Consider the following 18,784-nt stretch of genomic DNA (forward strand, 5'->3'; position numbering starts at 1 on the left):
GCTATCCCCCCTCATATCATGTTGACTCCCCTACATCTCCGCATCCTCTAGGCGTTCCCCCTCCCCCTTTAACTAATAAACATAGCTCGATTAACGCATGGGATATCCTCCACCTATAGTCGACGGGTCATGAAAACAGACAGACCACTATGACTACATCTACTTCCCCAACGCAGGCGCAGATATTCCCGGGGAAAGGACTTGGGTTCATCAGTATGTCTCTTTGTCTAGTCTCACAACCCTTTCAGCTACTCCCACTAATACTTCCCAAAGCACTGGGCGCTTCGCTCCATAATGTCCTCACCCGGGTCAAGTCGTATCCACAAACCTATCCCGCTATCGACCTATCCTACTCCCCCGCAGATCCGCTTCGCAAACCGGTGATATTGCAGTTACCTTCAAATGGCCTGCGCCTTCGATTTGACGGTCCCGACCAGAGGCTCCGTTTGATTGAAGTTCTCGACTTCTCTCGAGTGAACCTGGTATACAAAAACCAGGATGTCCTCAAAGGTGGGAAGTCAGCAGAACAACCCTTGTCTTCGCACGGTCCCAGCTTCCGGCATGTCTACAATCGTTTGTTCGGTCCCTCATACCCAGGAGAATATGTACCACCGGCGGATCCTCAGTCGCCATATGGCACCTACGTGCTCTCGTATCCCGGGGTAGCATTCTCGTTCCCCCTTCAGCACTCTGCCTGGTCCGACCAGTGTGATTTTGTAGCGTTATTATCCTCTTCGGCCGCCCTTCCGGCCACATCTATGTCAGTCTTCCAAGGGTCATCATGGCCTGAGGTTAGAGGGAAATTGTTCACGCAACAGGCACAGTACCCACGCTCGTCAGCTTTGATTGGCAAATCCCGAGAATCACTGGCGGATGAAATCGAGGAGTGGCATGTTCTGGGTGCTGGGAAACTTGAAGTGGTTCGCAGGACGGGTTCTCCATTATATATCACACTGGGAGAGACAACTCCCCAGGATTTGATTGCCGACTTCGGTCCACCCGACGCAATCTATCGTAAGAATGACCGCCGAATCTCGATTCATCGTGCAACTGGGGGTGGGGACCTGCACCTGAGCCCCTCTCCAGGCAGAGGAATCGAGATTCCGGACGGCGATCACTCATCTACTAACAGCGTAACTGATGATTCTGATGAAGAGATGGCTACCTTCAATATTGGAGACCCCACCTCACTGCCCGCAGACTACTTTTTGAATTACTTCCACCATGGCTTCGATGCCTTCATCTCGTATCCCACAACACCTGGACCTGCTTTTCCCGCCTCCGGTCTTCCAGATCCATCGCCGCAGCCAGCATCTTCCCAGCTCACAGTGACAAAGATTATTCTTCATGGGAATGTTCCAGGATCTTATCCGTTCAATCGTCACCGCCGCAGTCGCTGGATAATTCCATTGGATGAATCTGGGGACTGTCTGACTTCGGAGTCACCCTATGACGAAGTCTCAGAGCGGCTGCGCGCTACTTGGAAAGGATCTTACGCCAGCCCTGCCGAGGAGCGTGCTCTGCAGCGGCCAATGGTGCTGAACCGTGGCTGGGGAGACAGTCCCGAGAGCAGTGTTGAGTTCCTCGGTGGCTGGGAGGAGAGCACGGCCAAAGGTCCTCGGAATGGTTCAGATGGGCAAGATGGGGGATTAGGCAACACGGAGCTTTTCGGGTTCCCGGGGTTGTTATTTGAAGTTCTCAAGAATGGGGCCGTGAGCTGTTTGACAGTGTACTGATTTGAGACTATTGCAAGCGCTTTCTTTTTTTATACTCTATACTCTATACTATATTTCAATGCATTATGAATCATGATAATCCTAGTCATTCTTTTTCAATGTGAAACTATATATGGCCATTAATTGATAGATAACCTGCAGGTGGGTATCTGAAAATGCCCCCCCTCTGTCCTGATTACTCTTTCTCTTTCTCAAAAACCATATAATATATACTACACTGTATATAAACTATTGCTGGATATAGGAGAAATTGCATGTGATTTGTTTAGTGCTTGAGATATAGTGATTTGATGGTATGTATAACATCTTTAAATAGACGATTTGTCCCTGTTGGGTGATAATTGGGACTTGGTAGTATTTCCCTTGTTCCTTGCCTTGTGGTTCTCTCGGTATTCTTCAGAGGACCGAGTATTGTTTAAACACCTAGATTGGAGGGACCTAATGTCCATCCCCCGATAGCTTCATATTCTAACTATTGCCACATCATGTCGGTGTGCTAGCCGATGCAGGAAATTGCCCTCGGCCTCGCTGATCCCAATGCTTCGGATGCAAGGCTCCTTGGCTTAGAATAAGATATATTCCAAGTCGAGTAATATCCAGAAGAAAAAGAAAAACAAGAAAGAACTTGAGTCCAAGGACCCCAAGCCTATATCGATGTAGAGAATGGTTCGGGTTACTTCCCGACTCACACACTTCAACCCCCCACCCCTGAAATGATAACAGGAATCTCTCCAGGGAGAGATATGAGGGGTGCGGGGGCATGTGGGGACCTATATAGATTGAAACGAGTAATAGAATCCGCATTGGCTCTCATTGGTGTCGAGAATGTACAATAATACTTTCTTGCGGGTTATAAAAGAGGATATGTAGGGATCTCTCGAAAGGAATGACAATTCTACTTACACTCTGCATCAACCTTGATCATGGATGTTTATGAACCACCCAAGGGCGAGCCCACAGACGAAACAAAAGATGATCTCGCATCAAAGCCCACACAAACTGCCACTCACGATGTCGTGTTTGGAGAAATCACAGAAGACGGGCCAAACTACCGCAATGTGCATATTAACGAGTTGGAATTGCATAGTCACCCTCACACCAAGCTGACATTTCTTTAGGTTGGTTTTCTAGGAACTGTGACTCTGATGATGAAGTCTCAGATTGGATTGGGGATTCTCTCCATTCCGAGTGCCTTCGATGCCCTGGGGATTGTTCCAGGTGTGATTTGCCTACTTGCTATCGGTGGGATCACTACGTGGTCTGAATATGTGATTGGTACCTTCAAACTAAACCATCGGGAGGTTTATGGTATCGATGATGCCGCAGCTTTGATGTTTGGCCCAATTGGTCGCTGGGTGCTGTCCGTTGTATTCTGCCTGTGTAGGTGTACCCCAGTTCCAACTATATAGGCCACTTCACTGACCTTCCAGACTACATATTTGTCAGTGCCTCTGGTATACTGGGAATTACCATCGGGTTAAACGCAGTTTCTACTCATGGTATATGCACTGCAGCTTTCACTGCCATTGCCGCCTTCCTTGGATTCGCTACTAGCAGTGTGAGAACACTCGGTCGTATCACCTGGCTTGCATGGGTTGGCTTGCCATGTATTCTTGCTGCAGGTTTGTTTCTCTCTTGATACATATTGAAGCATTTCCTTAAATTCTCCTCTAGTTCTGACCGTGTCTATCGCCGTTGGCGTCCAAGACCGCCCCCCTTCTGCACCGCAGGATCAGACGCCCTGGTCCTCGGATTTCAAGATCGTTGGTAATCCATCCTTCGTCAAGGGTATTACCGCGATCTCTAATCTCACGTTTTCGTTCTCGGGCACACCTGGGTTTTTCGCCATTGTATCCGAGATGCGCAATCCTCGCCGATACACGCCAGCCTTACTTATCTGCCAGGCCTGTGTGAGTTCCATCTACACTGTCATCGCCTGCGTTATTTATTACTACTGCGGCTCCTATGTCGCCTCACCAGCTCTGGGTTCAGCTGGCGGGGTGGTGAAGCAGATTGCCTATGGGGTTGCCTTGCCAGGGCTGGTTGTTACCACGACGATTGTCATACATGTAAGGCCCACAGAGACCAAAGCATCATAGCACATGCAACTAATCTATACCGTTCTATAGATACCTGCAAAGTACATCTTCGTCCACCTTCTTCGCGGGTCTCCACATCTGAATAGCAACACACCAACTCACTGGCTCTCCTGGCTTGGCTGCACCTTTGGTGTTACTGTGATTGCGTACATAATTGCTAGCACAATTCCTGCCTTTGACGCTCTGGTCTCCCTCATCGGTGCTTTGCTTGGAACGATTCTATGTTTCCAACCCTACGGTTGTATGTGGTTGTATGACAACTGGGCTACGGGCCGAGACAAGTCCAGAGCATGGCTGCCCATGGTCTGCTTTAGTGCCTTGGTGATAGCATTTGGATGCTTTTTGACAGTTGCCGGCACCTATGGAACAGTAGTTGGGATCATCAACTCCTACGCGGAGTCCGGCGGGTCAGCTGCTTTCTCTTGTGCGGATAACTCGAATTCTACTTGAAATACCTGAGAGGCAGTATAGAAGGGATTGAATTAGATTCATATACAATCATTCCCGAGGGCTTGGTGTTTCACATGTCTTTTGAAACTATCACAACGGACCGAAGTTAACTTATATCACTGATCTCTATGCATTTGAATTCTACTTCTGTGACATCAACTATGAAAAAGAGACGTTGTAGCAACGTAGCGTTAAAATCACAGAATATTGGACGCTTCCATAATTCCCAAGTATAGACGTACGGCCAAGAGAAAGTTTTGATGTACTTGCGGAGAACAGTGTAAACGATTATGGTGGGACATTCGAGACATTTGGGCCAAGGTCCTTCTATACTTGATCAGACTAACAAGACCGACTTGATAATTGAACGAGAAATCGGGATCCATCCCGATCCTTTGCCCTACAATGTTCTATGTACGGTTGCCGCTCCCTCGGGCGGACCCGCTGCCCCGAAGGACCTCCGGCAAGGAACCCGGGGAGGACGCCATTTTATATCGAAAGACTCATATTGGCCAGCGTGGTGAATTATTCGGGCCTCCAAGCCGCTCTATACTCCAATTTATCTTGGAGTCATGTCATGTCTACCCCACATTCTACCCAATGGGGACGTGAAGATATCGAATCTTTCGGATCTCAACGGAACAAGAAGCACCAGATCTCTGTAATGAGATAGTCAATCTGCATTGATATGCAAAGAAGTTACAACCACTAGAGAATGACAGTGTTCCTTACGGATGGGACACTGACAAGTTGCTGAGACTAGGAGATATGGAGCTCTAGGAGACTGAACATGGATCGAATGGCTTCATAATGTATATATACATACATATAATTGTTCCAATTTAATTACATGATAACCTATGCACTAGTCCATCAATTAGACATTCTGTAGTCGCCGTTGCGTTTTCTAACAAATACCCGCAATATTACAAACCCACTAAACTCACGCCTTAAAAGACACAGAAGATATAATGCTCCACCTGATCAAGTGCCTAGGTTCTGAGCCTCGCACATCTTCGGATAAAGCTGGCCTTTCACCAATAATTCCTCATGGGTTCCAGACTCAACGATCCTGCCCCCATCAAACACGCAAATCATATCCGCATGACGAATAGTTGACAAGCGATGAGCAACCGCGATCGTGATTCTATCCCCTTGGGAAGCCGCCTCATTCAGTGCATCTTGGACAATTCTCTCCGATTGAGTGTCCAGCGCGCTTGTTGCTTCATCTAGTAGGAGTAGACGGGGATTCCGGAGTAACGCCCTGGCAATGGCGATGCGTTGGCGCTGCCCGCCAGAGAGCTGTGTCCCATTGGCACCACAGAGGGTCATAAGGCCATCGGGCAGAGAAGAGATAAATTCCCACGCATTGGCAGCCCGACACGCAGCCTCAATGTCGTTGTCAGAAACCGTTGACGGGCTACCAGTAGGCGTCCCCATGGCGATGTTTTCGCGAATGGTGCCAGGGTAGAGGGTGGGTTCCTGCTGTACAAGTGCTACTTGCGCTCGATACAGCCAAGGGTTCATGCTCTCTAATGTGTGGGCATCGATTCTGATGTGACCGGCTACTGGATCATAGAAACGTTCGAGTATACCGATCATGGTACTTTTTCCACAGCCAGATGCGCCGACAAACGCGACAAATTGACCCTTTTTGATCTATACAATGTATTAGCAGTGGGAAAGGACAGTTTGTGACGATATGGGCTGGCATACATGAAGGTCGATGCCACGTAGGACGCGAGCGTGAGGTCTCATTGGGTAAGAGAATTGCAGGTTTTCCAAGTGGAGAGATTTAAAGTCGCCAGGGCCAATATCACGGTTTTCGCCAGTCTCTCGAATTGTAGGCTGGAGCTGTTCAAGCCAAAATATGTAATTGGCAGCATTTGTTGCCTTTGTCATGCCTGGATAACTGTTAGAAACTAGCTTTTACCTCCCACACAGCCTTGGAATGCATCTTACTGCTTGAAAAGCCAAAAAGTATTGAAGCTTGTTGGCCAGAAAAGAATACACTTAGAAAACCGATGAAAAAGTTGACCATGCTGAGCTCTCCAAATGAGACAAGTCGGCATCCATACCTATGTCGAGATGATCCGATGGTCAGCATCCTATCACAAACCCGAGAACAAGGCATTTGAGCCTGCGAAAGAGATACGATAGACAAACATACCAGAAACCGAGAGCCTGAAAAGAGTATTCAACAGTTTGGGTGAATGCGAAAAGGAGCATGATGAAAAGCACTGGCGTCGTGGATGTGGCAATTGCTTGGTCAAGCTCATGGGTGTATCGCTCCAAAACCGATGTCTCAATCGCCAAGGAAGACACTGTCCGGATAGCCGTCACGGCCTCTGAGGCAATGGATGCGCTCTTCGAGAATAGCTTCGAAATCTTGTGGTCCATTGCACCCTCCATTCGGATGCGAGCGTAACCGGAAACGAGCATGGGTGGAAGTCCTGCTAAAACAACAACAAGGCCAAGTTTCCATGCATATGCCATTGCCAGGATGGAGCATGATAATACACCAGTCGTTGCAACCAGCATTAGACCAACATTAAAGCCCATAAGCTCAAATACGGCCTGTGGATAAGAGTCGGCACGGCTGGTTAGTGCCCCCGTAGTGTTCTCGGTGCGATCGAAGAATTGCAGGTCTTGCTTCATTATATCATTGACGACTTGCTTCCGGTATTTGTGGTTCATGGTCTTGTTGGGTTAGTCGAGTCAAGATGCGCCCATCAATAAAGGAGACCTACCTGTGCAACAATATTTGATGTCCATCCGATAATAAAATAGGCGACGAAAGATCCAAGCCCGAGAATGAAAAACATGAGAGCAAAAAAGTTCCCTTTTGTCCGCATAGCTGAGCCTGTGAATTGAAAGACCTCAATGAGTTTGGACATCAAAATAGCTTGACCGGGATATGCAGCAGCTACAATTTGATCAGTTTCAATCTGGGATAGGGGTTCAAGATGCTAGCCTCACCTCCTGTTAAACAAGCCAAAATCATGATCGTCAAAGCCCAATTGACCTCAGGGGTGGATTTCACCAATCTCCAGATTGTGTGAAGAAGACCCAATCTTTTCCAATTGTCAAAATCATCCCGACTCAACTGCTTCTCCGAAGTTGATCGCGTGGTAGTCGAGTGGCGGGTCAATTTACCATCAAGTATAACATGATCCTCTTTGTCTGTTTCATCCTGGCTATCCGAGGCAGATTCGGGGTCCTGCGTCGCCACAGACAAATCCTGAGCCCGCACCAATCGTGCGTATGCACCATTCGATTCCAAAAGGGAGTTATGCGTACCTTGCTCGAGAATACGGCCACGTTCCATGACGACAATATTATCGGCATCTCTTATAGTGGCTAATTTGTGTGCAATGGTGATTGTAGTGCGCCCCTTGGACACATTGTTCAATGCCTGTTGGACGACTTCCTCGGCATGGGGATCAAGTGCGCTCGTTGCCTCATCCAGAAGAAGAATCTGTGGTTGGGAAACAATGCTGCGAGCAATGGCAACCCGTTGCTTCTGACCTCCGGATAGTAGCCCGCCTCTCTCTCCAATAACGGTATCATACCCGCTAGGAAGTTGGGTGATGAAATCGTGGGCAAAGGCAATTTTAGCAGCATCCTGTATCCGGGCCAGCTTTTCAATTGGGGATTCATTCTCCCAAGGAGTACCCACAAGGCCATTCGCGATGTTTTCAGCAACTGTACCAGCAAACAAAATGGGCTCTTGTTGAACAAGCCTAACCTGCTGACGTAGCCATTTGAGGTTGAAAAGTTCTATTGGCTGGCCATCAAGCTTGATCGTTCCAGACAAAGGGTCATACCATCGTTCAATCAGTCCAACGATGGTGCTTTTTCCAGACCCGCTTGCCCCCACGAGCGCAGTTGTTTTGCCCGCCGGGATGTGCAGTGAGAAGTCGTCCAATACCTTGACATCAGGACGTGTAGGGTACGCGAACGAAATGCCACTAAAGTCGAGATCTCCCATCACGTCTGTCGGTCTTTCTCCGGAGTCGTCGAATGGATCGATTCTTGACTTTCGGTCCATCAGCCGGAATAGCTCTGCCGCCGCGGAGGCTGCGCGGACAAAGTCAATCAAATAAGGCATTATAGAGGTCAAGCTTATAGCTGCCACAATCACGGACATGAGCACACTACGAGTATCGTGATTAGCATTGCCAGCTTTGAAAGGATAAAGACTGAACAAACATGAAAATGTCCCCAGCTTGCTCCACCTCCCCGGTAGATATCATTTTTACGCCTTGCCAAAAGCACAAGCCAAACCCAGCAAAGATGATGGTGTACTCCGTGGCAAATAGGCAACCAAAAAGAGGAGATTTCTTGTTTCCGAGCTTTCTCGAAACCTGCAAAAATTTGTCAAAGTCGCATATTAGCTGATTTCGAAGCCCGAACGCCTGTACCGTCCGAGCGCTTGACAGGATGCTCTCTGCAAAAGATCCAGCTTGGGCCTGAACTTTGAGGATTTTTGCTTCAATTGAAGCTTCAAATGTGGAGCTGATACCCACAGCTAGAAGCATTGATGGGGCAATGCAGCAGCAAATGAGAGTCAACTTCCATTGAGTGACAAATGCTAGCACGAAGGCCGATATAAAAGCGGACAGGCCCTGGACAATCAGCCCCAGTTTTTCCGATATTCCAGCCTGTACTAGTCGTCCATTCGAAGTAGCTTGCATCGCAATTGATCCGCTAGTACCGGAATCAAAGAAAGCAATTTCCTGGCTCAAGCCTGCTTTCAGGTACCGGTGGCGAATATTTCGCGTGATCCGGTATGCGGCGAGTGTATAGAGTGTGCTGTATCCGTAAGTGAGGAAGAATCGGCATAGGCCAATAACGAAGAAGAAGAGACTATTTTTTTTTTCTTTCATATTAGTTCTTTCCTGTCCATCTAGATTAGGGCGTTGCACTTACCTGAGTCTCGCAGATTCACTTCGGAACTTCGAAGCATCCGTATGACCCGCCGTGTAGTCAGTGATGAGTGTGATAAACTGACCAAAGACTAGATTGACAAGGGCCATGCCAACACCGGACCCTAGTGCGCAGGCAGTTGCAATGGCTTGCAATGTATAGTCTTTGGATGAGCCATAGTGAAAGATCCTCTGCTTGGCGTTAGACTTTCAACCTAGCGATGGAAGGGGGATGTCCTTACCAGATATGCACCAAAGGCATCCGTTTCTTCATTGGGCCCCTGGGCATCAATTGGATCCTTCTCGGATTGTTTCTCCATTGTAGAGAATTTAGATATCCATGCGAAACACCCTCAGGCGAGTAGAGAGTCAAGTCGGCTTTGCTTCCAAACCGATTTTCTATTTGCATGTGTGTATAAAAGACAATTACAAGCTAGTTATCGAGACATGTCGCTCTTTTTGTGCTTCTAATGTTGATTCATGCAGGCAATTCTGCTAGGGGGGTTACAGAGTGCTCACGGGTTCCGCGGGTCCCGCGGACTCCACGGGTCCCGATGGCCCCGGGCTCCTATGAGACACTCCACATTGACCTAGTTTGGAATGTATAGCTCAGAACTTGGCATTCAAATTATTCCCAATTATTTCCAATTATTCCAAAATTATCGGAGATACTAAGCCATGATGCAATATCATCCAAATGGTATATTCCATTGTAGCTAGTATAATGGCGGAAATACATAACAAATGTATACTCCATCAGGATATCTCTCTAAAATAAAATATGATATATTGTAAGTATAAAGCGCATCTCTCTATAATTTTCTATAATTTCCTATTGATATCACAGATGTTCTTCTAACACCCCACGGAACACATAGAATGATCACACCTCACTTTGTCCTAATTCATCATCCGATGGCCATATCACAGGAAACCCTTGGGCCTTCCTTCGCAGCAATGTCTCTTTTTTCCATTTCCAAAATCCAGACTGTCTGTCATCAGTGGATAAATGACCCATCATAGAGGTTGGATCGGTAAACCGTAGGCGAGCTAACCAAGCCGCAAGATCAAATTCATGATATAGTTGTCCATCAACAAGCATCCGAATGGTCCCAATACGCTCATAGAGTGGCTGCCCGAATTTGGAAGTATGATAACTCATGTAAAGAAGGCCGCTTATCCAGGCTTTCAGATATTCGCAGAGCCACTCCGGGCGCGTTTTATATGATGACAACGTCTCTGAAGTCTCACTCTGGTCTCCCCGATCCAGCCCCCAATGTCGCCTCGACCACTGCTTGTATGTGACATGCTCTGGTGGGAAGGAAAGTTCCAGTTCCGCAGACTGGAAGTCAAGAACGAGTATATCGATCAACATCCCCCGGTCCTCGAATTCATTCGTGTTTCGAGGATATTTAGAAGTCTCGTCTTCTTTGCGCTTTTTTTCTCCCACGGGACCATAGCGGAAAAATCGTTCTAATGCCGCATAGAAGTACCAATGGAAGCCTAGCCGACCGCCGTCGCCAAGTTGGCTACGGATGGTGCGCTTCTCGATAATGTGACCGAACAGACGCACATTCGCGTAGAGTGTCGATATGTGGGTTGTGAGACATGGTACTGACAGCCAAGTCAACAAGAGGCGCAAGTCATCCTTGACTGATATGTCAAGAATGTAGTCGACTTTCCTGCGTCCGAGGATCACCTGAGTCTCGGTCGAAATTTGATGATTTGTGAGGAGAAGAGGCAGACAGTTTGAAGGGTTGGGCTTGCTCTGATGGTTATAATACGCATTGCGACCTCTACTGACCCACGCATTATATGTAAGGTCATGATATTCGACTCCATCCGATTCAAGAGGAGTCAGAGGCGGGCTGAGCGGGGTGTAGAGCACATGCTCGATGATAAGTATTCGGAGCTCAAACGGGAGATTAAGAAACAGAGACATGGTTAGGTTTCTAATGGCTGGAGTAATTTGGAGAAATATAAATATATATATATATGGATATGTATATGTATATGTATATGTATATACAAAGGTAGTCAACAAAGGTAGTCAACAGGGGAACGGGGTCGAAGTCCAGGGCGGAGTCTAAACTCGTTTGGGAAGAAGCCATGTTTTGTCCAACGCCAAGACTCTCTTCTCTTCTTAACCTCTCAGCATTTTCTAGGATATGCTGGACAATGCCCGAATTGGCGCGGTCAATCCCTCGCTCATGGACCTCGACGTTGAAACTTCCTAAATCCTCATTTCCTCCACGCGTATCACCTGTCGATCGGACCAAATACCTAAAACGATGCACCGATGATCTTTACGCCTGGCAACGCCGCGAAAGGCCCGCCGACCAACCATTCGTCTTGCACGATGGTCCACCCTATGCGAACGGCGACCTACATGTTGGTCATGCGCTCAACAAGATCTTGAAGGATATCATCTGTCGCGTACAATTGGGTCGCGGGAAGAGAGTGCGGTACGTGCCGGGCTGGGACTGCCATGGACTGCCGATCGAGCTCAAAGCCCTACAAGGCCTGCGAGATGCGGACGTTGCAAGCGGATCGGTCAGCGCGGCCGTTATTCGCACGTCCGCGCGGAAACTGGCAAGACAAACTGTGGAGGAGCAGATGAAAGTGTTCCGTGGCTGCGCGGTCATGGCCGACTGGGAGAACCACTGGAAGACCATGGACAAGGAATTCGAGATGCGACAATTGGGTATCTTCCGGGAAATGGTGGATCGAGGCCTCATCTACCGAAAGTTCAAGCCGGTTTACTGGTCGCCTTCAACGGGTACCGCTCTTGCGGAAGCTGAACTCGAATACAAGGAGGACCATATCTCGACCGCTGCTCTGGTCAAGTTCCCTCTTGTCAATATCCCCACGTATCTCGCTGAGGATCCTCTTCTTCGTGGAAAGGATGTGAGTGCTGTGATTTGGACCACTACTCCCTGGACCCTGCCTGCCAATGCTGCCATTGCAGTCAGCGAGTCTTTGGAATACACTATTGTCTTATCGGAAAAACATGGCCATCTTCTTATCGCTCAGTCGCGGTTGGAATATCTCCAGAGTATGTTGAAAGAAGATCTCTCTGTTATTGTGCCCTCTATCCTGGGGTCCGAGCTAGCAGAGAAAACTACGTATCGACCTCTATTCAAAGGACCTGAAGCTCAGCCACAGCCCATCTTCGCTGCGGACTTTGTTACTGCTGATTCTGGCTCTGGCATGGTTCACTGCGCGCCTGGTCATGGAATGGACGACTACGAGGCATGTCTTGCACGTGGCATTCCTGTGTTCGCTCCCGTCAACGATGAAGGCAAATTCACAGATAAAGCCATGCCCCTCGATCCTACACGTTTAGCTGGAAAGCCTGTCTTGGGAGAAGGTAACACTGCAGTGTTGGAATGGGTCCAATCGTGTGATCAGTTGCTTGCACAACACAAGTACGAGCACAAGTACCCTTACGACTGGCGCTCAAAGCTCCCGATCATTGTTCGGGCAACCGAACAGTGGTTTGCCGATGTAGCCGATATCCGCAGCAGTGCTCTTCGGGCGTTGGAAGATGTCCGGTTTGTGCCCGAGACTGGAAAGAACCGACTCGAGAACTTTGTGAAGAATCGAAATGAATGGTGTATCTCGCGTCAGCGCGCGTGGGGTGTTCCAATTCCTGCAATCTATCACCGGACTACTGGAGAGGCTGTCTTGACTAAAGATAGTGTTTCACATATCATGGCTACAATTGAAGAGCGGGGAATCGATGCTTGGTGGACCGACAGTGCGGACGATGCTGCATGGATTCCTCCGTCCTTGCGGGACGAGGCTGGAGCGGGATATCGACGTGGAACCGACACCATGGACGTTTGGTTTGACAGTGGTACTAGCTGGGCCGAGATCGATGTCCCTATGGAAGGTCGGAGTCATCCAGCAGACGTGTATCTCGAAGGTTCTGATCAACATCGCGGTTGGTTCCAGTCTGGCCTCCTCACGTATATCTCACACCAACTCGGTTCGGGTCAATCCACGCCTCATGCGCCATTCAAGAATCTCATCACCCACGGTTTCACCCTGGATGAACATGGGCGGAAAATGAGCAAATCCATTGGCAATGTGATGTACCCGCAGACCATCATGGATGGAACTCTGCTGCCTCCTCTCAAACCCCGCAAAGGCAAAGGAAAGAAGCAACCAGAGAACCAAGAACCCGTGTACGACGCTCTTGGCCCCGATGCGCTTCGCATGTGGGCGGCAAGCAGCGACTACACGCGCGATGTGGTGATCGGAAAACGGGTACTCCAGACCGTCAACACCAGCCTCCACAAGTTCCGTGTCACCTTCAAGTTATTGCTGGGTGCCCTTGCCGATTTCAACCCAAAGAACGTTGTCCCATACGGGCAGCTGCAGCTGGTCGATCGAATTGCACTCAAGCATCTCTCAGACATGGTACTCACGTCGCAGAAGGCATGTGACAACTTCGAGTTCTACAAGGGTGTGAGCACGATGAACCGGTGGGCCAACCTCGAGTTTTCTGCTTTCTACATGGAGGCGATCAAGGACCGACTCTACACCCTTGGTGAGGACAGCACAAGTCGCCGTGCCGCGCAAACGACCTTGTTCTACATCTACAATCATCTCCAAGAGACACTGGGTCCCATCACCCCAGTACTTGTGGAAGAAACGTGGGAACATACTCCCGAGTCCATCCGTACCCAATCTGAGCACCCCCTGCAGCGTATTATTTCTGCCCCGGCTCCGGAGTGGCAGGATTTAGCTCTAGACACCAGCTACCAGGAGCTGACGGTGGTCCACTCTGCCATCAAAAACCTGCAGGAGCAGGCTCGTAGTAAAAAACAGCTTGGCTCCTCCCTACAATCCTTTGTCCACGTTGTGCTCCCCAGCAGCTCTGGATTATTCCAGCAGTATCTGTCAGAGCTCCCTGATCTCTTTGTTGTGTCCTCCATCACCCTAGCATCCCACAGTGAACCTCTCCCAGATGACATCAAGGATGCTGACTGGCAATATGAGGAGACATTTGAGCTAGGTGGCCAACCTGGCAAAGTGTATGTGTATGCGCCACAGGCCTCTAAATGCCCACGATGCTGGCGGTACGCCATTCCGGAGCCGGTGGCGGTCGAAAATGCGATCTGCGACCGGTGTGAGACAGTGGTGCATGAGGCAAATGCCTAGATCACTGTGCAAGCCTGTATACTTATTTCTTTGTGTATTACTTATGTATTATATCGATCATCTCCATTGGACATGGCAGCCAATTTAACAACTGCAGTGCAACCAACAATCTAGAGACATCCAACATTCAAATTCAAAACCAAGCTGGATGGAATTTAATCTTTTTAGTCTCTTTAATCCATTCGATCTATTCAATCCATGTAGAATAATAGAATAATCCATGTAGTGAATGTTATAATTGGTTATGACGACAGTATCCAGTCAATGACGGTTGCCCCCAATCATCCCCAATCCTGTTTCGATGCAACATTGAATCATCATTCATATACTCATATACTCTGGAGTTTTCTCTTTCTTCACTTCTTCATTTCTTCACTTCTTATTTTACCCATCTTCTTCAAATTCAGCATGATTCAACCTCCATTTGATCAGTTTGCTACTCTCACGGCACCCGCCACCACATCCTCAGTGGCGCCTATTCCCACTGTCATTCCGGGATCTGAGGTATTCCAGGAACTTCACGATGTGGGAAAGCGGACTCTATGGTATGTGTATATTATAGATATATATTGAATGCCTGATCATACTAACATCTATAGGGTTGTCACTGTGTTAATGGGCATCTCCTCGCTGGTGTTCTATACTTTGGCCGCTCGTGCTCCTCTGGTGAGTTCATATCTCTTCTATGCGCTATATCCCCTCTATTATACATATATATATCTAACATCTTTACAGCCTAAACGAATCTTCCACATTCTGACCTCCCTCATCACCACCATCTCCTTCATAATCTACCTAGCCCTTTCAACAGGCCAAGGCATAACAACCAAACACGCCAGAATCCACGAATCCCACAAGCATGTCCCAGACACCCACACAGACTACATCCGCCAGGTCCTATGGCTGCGCTATGTAAACTGGGCATTAACAACACCCCTGCTCTTCATCAACTTCGCCCTTCTGTCCGGCCTACCAGGTGCAAACCTACTCATCGCCATTGTCGCCCACCTGGTAATGCTGGCAGCAGCTCTATTCGGCATCTTTGCAGGCCACGGGCCCGAGCGCTGGGTCTGGCTGACCCTTGCATGTATTTCCTACCTGGTCGTGATCCACCATATAGGCTTCCATGCACAGAAAGCGGCAAAGGGCAAGGATGCTCAGACACAACGCTTCTTTGGCTCTATTTCTGGATCCGCCATTGCCATGCTAGCGCTGTTCCCCATGTGAGTTATATATCCAAAAGAGCATTCTAAACTCGGTTCAGGACGATTACTAATGTTGGGTAGTTCTCTCGCGGCTGGTGCTCTTGCGCTTAAACTGAGCGTTGATGCGGAGACTGTCCTCTTCGCTATACAGGATGTCTTTACGCAAGGTGTCCTTGGATACTGGCTTCTGTTGGCTCATGAGAGCGCCACTGGAATGTGAGTTTCAGACTGAACCTCTGTGTATGCGGACGACATGCTAATATCTACAGTGCGCTCTACGTGGAAGGGTTCTGGTCCCATGGTGTCGGCAATGAGGGAGCTATTCGTATCTCCGACGAGGAGGGTGCGTAAGGAAATTACTTTTCGCCCACATTCAGATTGGAAATGAGATGATAGCATGTTTGTCCTTTTTCTTTCAGTCGACTGTCATATTTCTCCCATTTGCGGATCAGTTTCACCCTTCTCAGTTTGATCAGTTTGATTTAAGTAATGGTCTTGAGGTATGAGGTATGAGGTATGAGCATGATGATATTGATATTTTATCTTGGCCCTGCTGTTTTACATGTGTTCCATTTATTCCGTACTCTACATAAGGAGCAAGAATGACTTGAACAAGTGTGTGTTTTTTTTTTTTTCTTTCCTTTTTTTTTACTCGTACACAACAACAACAACCGAATGATAGTATTTCCCTGGCGGCACGCTCACCAGAACCCCCTGGGGAAGGCTCTGGCGAGCGTGCCGCCGCCGATGGACGCGGACACCGTCCGTTCACATCCTGGAGACCCCCAGACCTCCCACCGCAGCGGTGAGCTCGGCAAGCTCATCCTCATCGAGCTCCTCCATGGAGCTGGCCCCGGAGGGCCCGTCATTACCCCGGGCCACTCCGAGGTTGTTCGAGTGACGAACTCGAACGTCTCGCTGGGCGCGAGACAACCAGAAACCGCAGTCGATGCAGTCCTTCTTGAAGTGAACCTCCTCGAGGTTCCGGAACCACATCCCGAACGCATCCCCGTCCACGGCGAAGCCGGCCAAGGTGAGATGCTTGACCGGCAGGTAGCGGGGGACGGGGAACCTGGTGGCGCCGGCAAGAAGCCTTGCCTTCTCGATGCAGAACTTGTCAAGGTACTCGCCGTACCCGATTTTGCTCGAGATCTCTCCGTTGCCGTGCTCGCCACTATAGATCAGTCAGGTTAGCATATGTCACATCTCTCACTTTCAGATAACTCTCAGCTCGGTGTCACTTACTGGTAAACGGGCGCGCCAAACGACTTCACATTCATCACCCATCCATCCGTGATGGGCTTCCAGCCCCTTGGACCTGGCTTTTTGATTTCCAGTCCCACTGTCATTTCCAGCTCGAGGGTTGTGAGCTGGGAGTTCAACCAGACTGCCTGCCAGATGACACTCTGGTATGATTTAAACATACCAGTTAGACGCAGCACACGCAGGTTGCGAAACTCGACTAAAGGTCGCAAGTTCTCCTCAGAGGGAATGGTGATTCTGATCTTAACCTCACCCTCTGGTTCCTTGGGGGAGTGGTGGGCTCCCAGGCTGTCAGTCGCAGTCTCGTTCGCAACAGGAACATTGGCCTCAATGGCCGCATCAGACATAGTACCTTTATAAATGATCTGGTCATCTTCCGGACCAACACGATCATTTGGTGAGGCCTTGCGAGCATCACAAAGCATGTTCAGTTCGAGAACTGGCTTGGTGCGTGGGATATTATCCCAGGTGCCACCATCGTTGAGGTAAGCCATCAAGTTTATTTGAGAACTGTGAGCTGGGCGAGGAGTAGGCACAGATTCAGGGAGAGGGTCACTTGGTCGCTCAAGCCACTCTTGAAAACTGATAATGCTCCGACGGTTAGGAGAAATTGTGGAAAAAGGATAAGGGTCCTCGGGAGCTATGGGGGGTACAATATCTAGATTAGCAGCAGACGGTCCTCTGTAGAGAGAACGAAAGGCAGGACGGGGGGCCGTGGTAATGGGAGGAATAGGATATTCAGGAGGGAAGAAAGTAGGAGGAGATTCAGGTGGAAGGAAGGTCGAAGGAGACAGGATGGAAGGCCGGGTAGGCTTCTGGAGTTCAACAATGCCTGTAGTTGAAGCGAGGATTGGGCCTCGGCGCTTGAGACTGGAAGACGTAAAGGAAGGCAGTCTTGGAAGACGCAGGCTACCTTTCTTTGAAGTCTTCTGGCTCGTCTCGGGACTCTTTTCAGGCGAGGTTGGAGTATGAGTCCTTGGGGGGGAGGGATGAATGGTGTTTCGGAGTCTGGTGCTATTGAAAGAAGCCAGACGAGAGAGTTCCAAGCGACTCTTCTGCTTCTTTGGACTCTTCTCGGTAGAGCTTGTCACTGTAGTCTGAACATGACTTTTGGAAGGCGACTGGGTAGAGCTTTGATGCGGCAATTGGCCAGTTAGGGCTAGATGCAGATGAGATCATTAGCACGAAGTATATATCAATGGACATGCTTGTGTGTCAAGCATTCAACATAACAAGCATGCAGCACATGTAAAAACATACCTTGTCCCTCATTTCTAGCACGTTCCTGGAAACTTCTCGTCACATAGTCCCAGAACTGCGCTCCCATGAGGCTGGAGTCCCATTGCTCACGCATCGCACGATCGTATTGATTGTTCATGTTGATTTGGAATCAATAATAATGAAAATTGGATGAAAGTGATTATTAGAAGGATGAGACAAGATGGGAGGCGATGAGAGAAGAATAGATGGAACGAGACAGTCAGATGAGGGAAATGTACTGTGCGCGCGTTCTCTTCAAGCGTGCGCTCGCCGTATAGACAAGAACTCGAGGTAGGTACTATTCACGCAAGCAGTTCCGAGGTCTAGATCGAGGCTTCCGGTTCAATACTGTGCGTTCGCTCTTATACTTTGCCCTGCACCGTTAAGAATGCTAGACACTCTACCAATATGTACATAATATTGGCTAGTATAACTCGCATTATTGTCGTGTTGTATTCCCAAGCGTAGGACGAAGAAAGCTCTAACCCTACTGGGCCTAATCAGGCACCGTAATGCCCATATGTCTCTGACAATGGACTGAAAAGGATAGACCCGAAAACATATCCAATCAAGTATGTAGTTGGTGGCTGTACGAGCAATTGTTAATTCATTATGCTATAGTCGGCCGCGATGAAATCAACGGCACCGCTTGGAAGGGCAGATCCGAAGGTGCT

The 18,784-nt window shown here is 48.8% G+C and overlaps 7 protein-coding genes across 7 annotated transcripts; 4 read left to right on the forward strand and 3 right to left on the reverse strand.

Annotated features, from left to right (window-relative positions):
* Window positions 1-149: 149 nt before the first annotated feature.
* On the forward strand, window positions 150-1,736 carry N7487_007148 (UPF0183 domain protein; the record flags this gene model as incomplete). The annotated part of the gene is made up of 2 exons (XM_056874878.1): window positions 150-213; window positions 274-1,736. 2 exons carry the CDS (start codon window positions 150-152, stop codon window positions 1,734-1,736), a joined length of 1,527 nt encoding a protein of 508 aa, XP_056727066.1.
* Window positions 1,737-2,659: 923 nt separating this feature from the next.
* Window positions 2,660-4,285, forward strand: N7487_007149 (uncharacterized protein; the record flags this gene model as incomplete). The annotated part of the gene is made up of 5 exons (XM_056874879.1): window positions 2,660-2,794; window positions 2,855-3,116; window positions 3,167-3,358; window positions 3,411-3,805; window positions 3,866-4,285. 5 exons carry the CDS (start codon window positions 2,660-2,662, stop codon window positions 4,283-4,285), a joined length of 1,404 nt encoding a protein of 467 aa, XP_056727067.1.
* Window positions 4,286-5,269: 984 nt separating this feature from the next.
* Window positions 5,270-9,533, reverse strand: N7487_007150 (ABC transporter ATP-binding protein; the record flags this gene model as incomplete). The annotated part of the gene is made up of 9 exons (XM_056874880.1): window positions 5,270-5,944; window positions 6,002-6,189; window positions 6,248-6,363; window positions 6,456-6,985; window positions 7,036-7,211; window positions 7,265-8,442; window positions 8,498-9,154; window positions 9,218-9,405; window positions 9,456-9,533. The coding sequence occupies 9 exons, from the start codon at window positions 9,531-9,533 to the stop codon at window positions 5,270-5,272; spliced, it is 3,786 nt and encodes a 1,261-aa protein (XP_056727068.1).
* A 563-nt stretch (window positions 9,534-10,096) lies between these two features.
* Window positions 10,097-11,155, reverse strand: N7487_007151 (uncharacterized protein; the record flags this gene model as incomplete). The annotated part of the gene is made up of 1 exon (XM_056874881.1): window positions 10,097-11,155. One exon carries the CDS (start codon window positions 11,153-11,155, stop codon window positions 10,097-10,099), a length of 1,059 nt encoding a protein of 352 aa, XP_056727069.1.
* Window positions 11,156-11,391: 236 nt separating this feature from the next.
* N7487_007152 (isoleucine--tRNA ligase ISM1) lies at window positions 11,392-14,382 on the forward strand (the record flags this gene model as incomplete). Its single annotated transcript, XM_056874882.1, has 1 exon — window positions 11,392-14,382. The coding sequence occupies one exon, from the start codon at window positions 11,392-11,394 to the stop codon at window positions 14,380-14,382; it is 2,991 nt and encodes a 996-aa protein (XP_056727070.1).
* Window positions 14,383-14,790: 408 nt separating this feature from the next.
* Window positions 14,791-15,938, forward strand: N7487_007153 (opsin family protein; the record flags this gene model as incomplete). Its single annotated transcript, XM_056874883.1, has 5 exons — window positions 14,791-14,927; window positions 14,982-15,048; window positions 15,118-15,605; window positions 15,669-15,803; window positions 15,857-15,938. The coding sequence occupies 5 exons, from the start codon at window positions 14,791-14,793 to the stop codon at window positions 15,936-15,938; spliced, it is 909 nt and encodes a 302-aa protein (XP_056727071.1).
* A 417-nt stretch (window positions 15,939-16,355) lies between these two features.
* Window positions 16,356-18,228, reverse strand: N7487_007154 (uncharacterized protein; the record flags this gene model as incomplete). The annotated part of the gene is made up of 3 exons (XM_056874884.1): window positions 16,356-16,761; window positions 16,833-18,009; window positions 18,111-18,228. 3 exons carry the CDS (start codon window positions 18,226-18,228, stop codon window positions 16,356-16,358), a joined length of 1,701 nt encoding a protein of 566 aa, XP_056727072.1.
* Window positions 18,229-18,784: the final 556 nt, after the last annotated feature.

The sequence above is a fragment of the Penicillium crustosum genome, assembly GCF_028827405.1.
Source record: "Penicillium crustosum strain IBT 35664 chromosome Unknown utg000003l_segment0_segment0, whole genome shotgun sequence".
Taxonomy (NCBI): Eukaryota; Fungi; Ascomycota; class Eurotiomycetes; order Eurotiales; family Aspergillaceae; genus Penicillium; species Penicillium crustosum.